This window comes from Stigmatopora argus, chromosome 4 (assembly GCF_051989625.1).
Source record: "Stigmatopora argus isolate UIUO_Sarg chromosome 4, RoL_Sarg_1.0, whole genome shotgun sequence".
In the NCBI taxonomy this organism is placed as follows: Eukaryota; Metazoa; Chordata; class Actinopteri; order Syngnathiformes; family Syngnathidae; genus Stigmatopora; species Stigmatopora argus.
Window position 1 is genome coordinate 17,725,219 of NC_135390.1, and position 9,949 is coordinate 17,735,167.

General features: G+C 45.6%; 1 protein-coding gene across 3 annotated transcripts in view; it reads right to left on the reverse strand.

The window, feature by feature from the left end:
- thsd7ab (thrombospondin, type I, domain containing 7Ab) overlaps positions 1-5,138 on the reverse strand; it is a 91,542-nt gene extending 86,404 nt beyond the window's left edge. For all 3 annotated transcript variants that reach the window (XM_077599725.1, XM_077599726.1, XM_077599724.1), the window contains exon 1: positions 4,643-5,138. In XM_077599725.1, coding sequence (XP_077455851.1) covers positions 4,643-4,784 — 142 coding nt within the window. In that variant the 5' untranslated portion in view covers positions 4,785-5,138. The remainder of the gene's footprint in view (positions 1-4,642) is intronic.
- Positions 5,139-9,949: the final 4,811 nt, after the last annotated feature.

The following is a 9,949-nucleotide window of genomic DNA, read 5'->3' on the forward strand; positions in this document are numbered from 1 at the left end:
TTTTTCAATTTCTCTCGTATAAGCTGCACCCTTAAAATTGCCGTAAAATCGCCGAATTTTTCAATTTCTCTCGTATAAGCCGCACCCTTAAAATTGCCGTAAAATCACAGAATTTTCCAATTTCTCTCGTGTGCACATATAAGCCGAACCCTCGATTCAGTCATCATTTTTTTTAGTGAGAAATACGGCTTATATGCGAGAAAATACACTAAGCGTCTTCTGGTGACATTACATCGGCAATGCAAAGTGCTAAATGCTAAAATGCAACTTCGATTGTTAAGCGTAATCTTCCGCTCGCAGCTTTCGAGCAGCGCGAGCAGGTAAATTGGGGAAATGCCTAGCTTTTGTGTGAACATTTACGCTAGGAGTTCCTGGTTCCGAAATGAAAGAGTGCTAAAGCGCAGCTCGCGTTTTTTTTTTAATCCGGTCGCGAGTCTTTTCATTTTTTCAATTTAGCGAAAGCTAAAAAAACGGCGACTTCAGTCGGCGTCGAATCCCCCGCGTACCAGTGAGCGTTTGTAGCGAGTCGCAGCCGTCGGTTAGCCTCGAATTCCACTCCAACTAATGAATGGAAATGAAAACACAGGCGTAAAAAGGATTTGAATAAAAGCCAGGGGCTCCCCAAAATCCCAAGGAAGGCGTGATCATTCTTATGCGTGGCCTCAATTTCTTGCCAAGTAACTCATTTGCGTTCAACCCCAGGTGCTCCGCTAACGAGGGTCACGGAGAGTCGAAGTGAAATTGCTATTCCCGACGGGGCCCGGCTCGTGTTGACGCTTTCCCCGGGCAGGAATTCGCCTTCGTCTTCGGATGTTTGCCATAAAAGGTGTAAGACGCCGCGATTATACTGGATGTTTATTTTCCGACGTTGCTCACAGCTGCCGTATTTGAGTGGGACGCCTCCAAATGACAGCTTCCATTAGCGCCGTGTTTCTTAATAGGAAGTTGAAAACCACAAGCCCTTGAAGAAAGTGGAGCAAAAAAAATGAAGGCGTTGTCGGCCTGTTTCGGGTTTGAAATCCATTTCAACCGAAATTCAAAGTACAGTGGTACCTCGAGATCCGAGCCTAATTTGTTCCGGGACTGAGATCGTATGTCGAGCTTTTCGTAACTCGAGCGGACGTTTCCCATTGAAATGAACTAAAAACTAATTAATTTGTCCCAACCCTCTGAAAAAACACCAAAAACAGGATATTGGATTGGAAAAAATGTTTTATTTCTTTGGTAAAAACACCAAAAGAAAAAAAATGGATTAAAAAAATCCAATTATTGAATTAAAAAGGGGAAAATCAGGAAAAATAATATACATCTATAATCTTCATTTGAATTTGATCCTAAAACAGAAAGTTGGCACTCATGATTTACTTAGTCGGGCCGCACAAAATGATGCGGCGGGCCAGATTTGGCCCCCGGGCCGCCACTTTAACACCTTTATTGCCTTCATCATAGGCTGAGTTAACTTTTGGATCTCCCTCATCTTTATCTTCTTCCCCTTAGCGGCACCTTCAGAGATTTTGTCTCTCGATGAAGAGTTCCCAACCAACACAAAACCGCTGTGAGCCGCCTCACCTTCCCGAGAAGAAACGCTTACGCGCCAGCAAATAAAACGCCAAGGCAGTTTCCGAGACGGGCCTCAGGCTCGTGGATACGCGAGAATGTTCCCAATCGTACGCAAACGCCATCTCGCTTTACGGCTGATCGGGATTTAAAAAAAAAAAAAGACAAAAGAAAACAAAACAAATGGAGCAGAATGATTGAAAGCCAAACACGTCTGAGATTCAGTCAAAGCTTGAAATTGGGCGAATGTCATACGGGGAAGAGGGCGGAGTCAAGTCTGGCCATCAATGCGATTACGTTACACTCGAGCCGAGAAAACTCTCTGCGGCTGGATTGAAAGCATACAAATTGTCTGACATTTTATACCGGGGGTGTCATATTGGCTTTGGTTTCCGGGCCGCATTAAAGCCGACTAGATCTCGTATGGGGCGGGGCCAAATGTTAACCAATTGGCCCCTCCCAGTCAAAATGGAGGTCTAGCGATGTCAATGGCACTGAAAGATGAGCCTCCACAGCCGCTTTAAACATTTGAACATTGAATTTGGACATCTATCGTTGTCAATGGTAGGCAAAGAGTTCACTTGGGATGATAATGCAATGATTTTGGGGATGCTTCTTGTTCATTTGTCGGTTCCTGCTGATTTTGGGGCATTTTCATGGTTCCTTATGACCTGGAGGCGGCATTTTGACGACAGGGGGGCGAATGAACAAATGGGATTGCGGATAGGAAATGCAGCAATTCCCGGATCGGACTCCCTGGCGGACCACTTCTGGCCCGCGGGCCGCACCTTTGACACCACTGTACAAAAAGCAAGAGGAATGTCGCTGGAAAATCTGAAACGTGAAAGCTTATTGTTGACTAACTGTCGCAGTTCAACAGACTATAGCAACAAATAACTAACGTGTGGGAATCGAACCCACGCCAAAGTCAGGCGAGTGAAACATGACACCATCAGGCAGCTCATGACAACACATAGGACAGTTCATTAACTAGACAACCCCCCCAAAATCTCATCTAAAGCTAGACCAAGGGTGTCAAACTCGGGTTGGTTCGCGGGCCACATTAACGTCAACTTGATTTCAAGTGGGCCGGACCAAATGGATTAAAAGCCCTGAATATTCAGTTTTTTATAGATCTAAGACAATGTTTATTTTAGCTTTTTTAAAATATATTTTTAGATTTTACAAAATGATTTTTGAACTAAAAACACAGAAAAAATGGATTAAAAAATGACAATTATTGATTTAAAAGGGAGAAAATCAGGAGATGTAATATACATCTATACTCTTCATTTTAATTTGATCCTAAAACAGAAAGTCGGCACTCATGATTGACTTTCCCAGGCCACACAAAATGATGTGGCGGGCCAGATTTGGCCCCCGGGCCGCCACGTTGACACATGTGAGCTAGACCATGATCAAGCTAGCTAAACAAGCTAACTTGATAATACAATGAAATGATAGTACAGCTATTTCGATTGATAATACTGCGGAAAAAAAAACACAAATTCCTTCAAAAAACTGCGCCAACGAAATACAAAGAAAGACTGCTTCCACGGACCCCGACGCAACTGGATTACATTTCAAAGCACGGAGCCCCCCTGGAGCGTCCCCCCCATTGACAGGCAGGAGGAAGGTAGCGCGGAGTGGTGTGGCGTGGGAGCCGGGGCCTAATCGGCGCTGACCTACAGTGTGGTGGATGTAGGTTAAGTTGCTGGCTCTCCGCTGACGGCACGCCGCTCGCTGGCCCGCTCGCTGGCCGGTTTGCTCGCTGGCTGGGTTCCCCTTCCTCAATTCCGCTCCCTTTCCTGGCTCGTTAAATCCTCGCTGCTTTAATCTCCTTAGCGGGCTACATCCTCTTTAAAGATGCGAGAAGAGGCGGCGAGCTGCGTCAAAGCACGAGGCGGGCACGACAGGCACGGGTCCACGGGGGGCAAAGTTGGGCGAGCCGTGACGCGCTGGCCGTGACGATTACCCCACAAATTTTTTTTTTTGCCCATAGCCATATTTCAACACTGGATAACAGTTAGCGATTAGCATTTAGTGACGGCGATACGATTTTAGTCAATATTACAGCGGGCATGTTTCCAATCAGTTCATATGATGTGCACATTTGACAAAATATGAATTATTTCAGCTAAACCGCAGTTTTGGACGATTTTTAACGGCATTCGGAAGAAAGATCGACCGCTCTAATTGGAGGGTTAGCTAACGAATCAATGTATAAATCTAAATCTGTGGTCAATAACTCGAAAGCTAACCGATGATGAATCCAATGCTAATCAGATAAAATTCTGTAGCTATGTTTCAACACTGGATGGCAATTGCGATTAGCAGTTAGCGATTAGCACAGCAATTAGCAGTTAGCAATTAGCAGTTAGCGATTAGCAGTTAGCCATTTTTAGGACGGCGATACGATATTAGTCAATATTACACTTGCAAAAGGTATATCCTCTTGTTGAGTTGGAATTTGAGGACCGGTTTGACACCCTTGCGCTAGGAAATCTTCCAGTAGCAACGTTAGCTAACGCCACGCGAACACACCTGAACCGGAAGCGCTAGCCAGGCCTCCCAGTTCAAAAGAGACGAGGTCCTTCCGGTCATCAACGGCGGCCGACACGCGGCGTTACGAGATGACCGAGTTAACTTTAGCGCCGGCAAAAGTCCAACTAAGTCCGAGCGGGCGCGCTAATTAACGGCAATCCCTTTGTAGCCACGTTAAGCGACGGATTCCATTGGTGGCGTGCGCTCAGATTAACGGGCGACATCCTCCCGACTCATCTGGCACGTCAAAGTCCAACTCACAACAATCGCCTTGTTGACCGACAGCGTCCCACGTTAATTAACGCCAATCCCCGCTTAGAGCGGTCACATTGCGCCTCTTTGACCCCCGTGTCAAATCTGTCAAAAACACCGACCGCCCTTCCTCCCCCGCCTCCCGGAATCAAGCCCGAACGGGCATCACCTGAGCGGCGCGTAATCCAACGCAAAAACAGATCGCTCACCGCTTCCTTTAAAGTGGCTTTTTTTTCTCCGTTTTTTTCTTACATTCGGGTCTCGCGCGCTAACGCTCATTAGCCTCTACCTGTTTCCCAGAAGTAAAGAGACTTCCCGCCGCCGCCGCCGCCTTCGTCGTCCGTCTGCGCCAGATCCCGGCGCAAAACGCAGCCCAGCAGAAGCAGCAGGGACGCCGGGAGGTGCCGGCCGCCCCTCCGCCGCCACCCCATGGTCCTGACCGGCGGGGTGGAGATGAAAAAAAATAATAAAAATACACCCCCCCAGAAAAAAAAAACTAAAAAACACACAAGAAAAAAGTAAATCCAAGGAAGTGGACGGGATGGAAAGCAAAGAATATAGTCCTAGCGGCGTTCACTTTGAGGCAGTTGAAGGACGGCGGGAGGCTTTTTCTCGGGCTCCGGAGACGGAGAAGCTCCTTCCATGGCCGTGTCCTCCTCCCTCCTGCCTGCGCTCGTTCTCGTCTCCTCTGCTGGCGGAGGAGAAGCCACGGTGGGCGAGCGAGGGAGGATCTGCAGTCTGTGCTGCACTCTATCGCTTCTCTCTCTCTCTCTCTCTCTTGCTCTCTCTCTATTGCTCTCTCTCTTTTGTCGCTCGCTCGTTTGCTCTTTCTATCCCCCCCCCCCCCCCCCCTTATTCTCATTACCTGTCTTGTCATTCGCTCTCCTTTTATGAAGGCCTCGGCAGACCAAAATTGGCTCTGTGGCGCACCGTGGGGGCTTGTTTGAAATTCAGTCCCTCGCCAGGCTTTCGCCAAATTTGCCTTTGCCGTGTCTATTCGGGAGCAGGACAGACACGAGGAAAAAAGGGGAATTGTATTTTTGGGGGGGGTGGATTTTTGTTTCTTTTGGGTCGTTTCGGAAGACAATCTGGTCAATGTTGACGCGTGTGTACAACTGCTGAATTTTAACAACCGAGGAAGATTATTTTGAGTTTCCGGGCAACAATGTTTGGACGATTGAGCCCCCAAAAATCATTCAAAGGCAAATCTGCAAGAGGAAACTAGACATGTGAATTGTGGGCGGAGCCACAAAAAACAGACTCGGGTTGGTTCGCGGGCCGCTTTAACGTCAACTTGATACTGAGTACTTTCTGGAAACTATAAAAATTCAGCCCCCGAAGCCCGTTTTATCCAGCCCCATGAAACTTGGCAGACATGTCTCTCACAAGCAGACCCACAAAAAAGTCTCAAGAAACCAGACCCAAATAAGCAAAACACAGCAGCCATTTTGGTTCAAGCCCAGCATTTCAGGCAAACATTTCTTCCAGATTCCCTTCCATTTTCCTCACAACCTCTACAAAATCAAACACCAGAAAGCACATCTCATGAATACGATCCTCCCGCCCCCCAACCAAAAAAAAAAAGGTCTCAAAAAACCTTGCCAGATAAGACACAGGAGGTTTCCCATTTCGGATTAAAGCAACATTCTTAGATACAGCTTAGCTTCCAACTCAATGTACTTCCTATTATTACACTGCTCCTATTTCTCTCTCGGGGCAGGGGGAAGGAAAAGCACCCCCTCCCTCCCTCCATCCCTCCCCTCACGCTCTCGCTGTTCGGGGAGGAGGCGCGGCGTTCCACGGGGGAGCAGCGGGGGTCTGAGAACCGTCGTTCTCGAATCAGAGAGGCAGTCGAGAGCCATCCTCCGTGCGGGGAAGGCGGATGCTCAGATGATGGGGAGGAGGATGATGATGATGATGATGATGGTACTGATGATGATGTTGAGGGTTTCGGCGGCAGCGGGTGGGAGCAAAAGATGCCAGCCAAAAAACGGGGGCGACCGCGGGAAAGAATGAGGGAGCCATTGGTGGGCGTACAGTGGGAACTCGGGCGCCGATAACGAGCGCACGTGCGGTTGACTGCAATTAGAAAATGACTGGTGGCAAACGCGGGGAATCATTAGTAAGCCCGAGACGTCCCACTTTGCGTCGTCTTACCAAACAAATCAAACCGTGTTCAAACAGGGCTCCCATTGTTCGGGAATTTGACTTGTCGTAGGGTGTCCCAATTCTTTTGTCTCAACTCATTTGTAGCCCAGGTGTGTCAAGATTGGGCTTTTCTACATTTCTGAACACGTGGCTCTCAAGCCGCATGCGGCTTGAGAGCCAAAAAAATTGTGACTCTCTGCTTCTTATCCTATTTTGTATATACAGTATTCCCTCGATTATCGCGTCTTCACTTATCGCGAATTCACGACTTTTCGATTTTTTTCCGCTATTATTATTGTTATTATTTTTAAAATAAAGTTCATAAAAATGTGAAAATCCACGCTGAAACTCGTAAGCGAAAGCCACTCTTGCTATTAGGACTCAGCACTGAAGAAGAAAAAAGTTATAATACCTCTACCCGGGCCTGCGTGGGTTTTCTGTGGGTACTCCGGTTTCCTCACACATTCCAAAAACACGCACACTAGGCCGGTTGGACGATCTAGGACAAGGGTGTCAGACTCGGGTTGGTTCGCAGGCCGCTTTAACGTCAACTTGATTTCACGTGGGCCGGACCATTTTAGATATAATATTTCGATTTTTTAAAATAAATGGATTAAAAGAACTGGATTAAAAACCCTGAATATTCAGTTTCTTATAGATCTAAAACAATGTTTATTTTAGCTTTTTTTAAATATATTTTTAGATTTTACAAAATGATTTTTGAACTAAAAACACAGAAAAAAATGAATTTGAAAAATGACAATTATTGATTTAGAAGGGGGAAAATCAGGAAATGTAATATACATCTATACTCTTCACTTTAATTTGATCCTAAAACAGAAAGTCAGCACTCATCATTTACTTTCCCGGGCCACACAAAATGATGTGGCGGGCCAGATTTGGCCCCCGGGGCGCCACTTTGACACATGTGATCTAGGATCTAGAAACACCCGGAAGTCCCGATCCCTTAATTGCCGGCGGGACGGGCCGGTCCGGCGACAGATTGCATCTCGGATGAAATAGCGCCATCGCTGCTCGCCGTGAAATTTGCGTACGCGGTAAAGATTTCTCACTTGGGGAGCGAGCGCATCAGGTTTTGGATTTTGGATGCGAGCCATGGCCTTTGTTTAATTGGAGTGTTTGTTTTCTTGGGTGGCGCTGAGCCCCCCGGAGAAAAGGTCCTGTTTGCATTTAACTCCATTATCTAACGACTCAATACACACCAGCTGCGCCTCGATTTTCGATGTTATCTTTTTTTTTTCATTTCCAAAACGAGTCAGGTTGCGTTTATTGTAAAGTCCAAATTTCACTTTTCCCTTGCTGAAGGTGACTGATACTTTTGTGGAAAGGTCTGTAATAATATATATATATACACATATATATTTTTATTAAAACTTCAAGTCTCCACATTTTGCCCAAATATTTGTTTAATCAATGCTCCACACATTTTACTTCATGTAAGTATTCCTTGACTTTTTCTTAAGATTATTTATGTATTTATTGTCTAAAGGAGCCTTCCTAATTCCTTATTTTCTGCATTTTTCCCCTTTACATTTTTGTTCTAAATCCACATTTCCTTCAATTTCCAACGCCGGATGTCCCAATACTTTTGACAAAATTCCTTCTTCTCGTCCCAATACTTTTGACAAAATTCCTTCTTCTCGTCCCAATACTTTTGACAAAATTCTTTCTTCTTGTCCCAATACTTTTGACCAAATTCCTCCTTCTTGTCCCAATACTTTTGACAAAATTCCTTCTTCTCGTCCCAATATTTTTGCCCAAACGTCCCATCTATCAACATCGACCTACTTTTGTCCAAAGGCTCCATTCGAATGACTTCCTGCCAGTGTCCCAATACTTTTGTTTTGGTCTGCAACCCGCATTTCACTTTGTGTTACCCCTACGCGGCCGTAAATGTTCTTTCTCATTACACGGGCTCCATATGAGCTGACAGGCTAACAATAGCGCTAAAGGGTCAGCTAACGGCACGGCGTCTGTTCGTCAACGCCGAAGGTGGGGGGGGCGGCGTCCGCTTCAGTGGGGGGCGGGGCTCAGATAAGGCGCTGTGGGGCGGATCTGGCAGGGTGTAAAATCAAAAGCAGAAGGCGGCCTAATCTTTATCTGCGTGTGACAAATTGCGGTGCAAATCAAATTTTACATTTCTCTGATTTGTGGGATTGAAAAGGAAACGGCCTCATAAAGACACACACACACACACACATTGCAGGCTGGCTTAATCACCCCCAACCTCCTCTTCCATGCCTAATAAACACCATCAACTAGCTAGCGCCGACCATTCGGGAAACATAGAACCCAATAAACACTATGACTTATGTCATATTCACTGTGGCCACTAGAGAGCAGTATTTCCAGCCAAGTCAATCAAACTAACTACAGTGGTACCTCGACCTACGATCAGCTCTACCTACGACATGCTCGAGGTCCGATGAAAATTTCGATCGAATAATTCGCCCTAGATACGATCAAAATTTCGAGATGCAACCAAGCCGGGTGGCCATGACATGAGGCTGTTTATCATTGTAGCGCAAACGTCTTTTTTGCCACATCTCTTTCATGTATAACAGATATCTACGAGCATTGAACGATTTATTCAGACAAGTTTCTCCTACGCATCGACCAGGAAACGCACAACGCGCATGCGCGGGCAAAAACAGGGCTTTCTGGGTAATGAAGTATACTCGTGCACACGACACCGATAGCCAATGGCACCCTTTCTCACAATAAAACTTCATTACCCACAATCAATACGTGGGTAGGCTGTTATTCCTTCCTTAGCCTGTTAGCTCCCGCAATCGCTCATTCAAGACTACTTCTCGTTGGCAAGTGGTCGTGCGTTATCCTATTGTGAGGACATTTGTGTGCATCATTTTCGGAATATTTTGAAGGGAATAAAACAGCAAACAGCCCATCGATAGCCAACGCGAGGGTGGAGGCGTGGCAAACAGCTAAACCGCCCAGAACAAAGGTAAAAAGAATTAAAACTAAATTAGACTCAGTTTTGTGTAAAGTTACATTAAACGTATGTTTGAGTGTCTGTATATATTAATCCAAGTTAATTTAAATGTGTTTGTTCTGTTACGAGTGCGTTCGGTGGAAAGTCCCCCCCCCCCCCCCGCCTGCCTCTATGTCCCTCTCTGTACCCTCCGCGAAATAAGTCTAATTTTACTTCTATTAAACACATTTTATTACTATTTAACCACTAGTTATGTGTTACTTTGTTAATAAATGGTGAATTAGAAGAAATAAAACATTATTTTCCAATCCAATATCCTGTTTTTGGTGTTTTTTCAGAGGGTTGGAATGAATTAATTAGTTTTTAGTTCATTTCAATGGAAAACATCTGCTCTCATTTTTGTGGGTTTCCTCACATCTTTCATACAAAATTGGGACACTTTGACCAATTTTAAAGGGTTTACTTAGTAGTTGT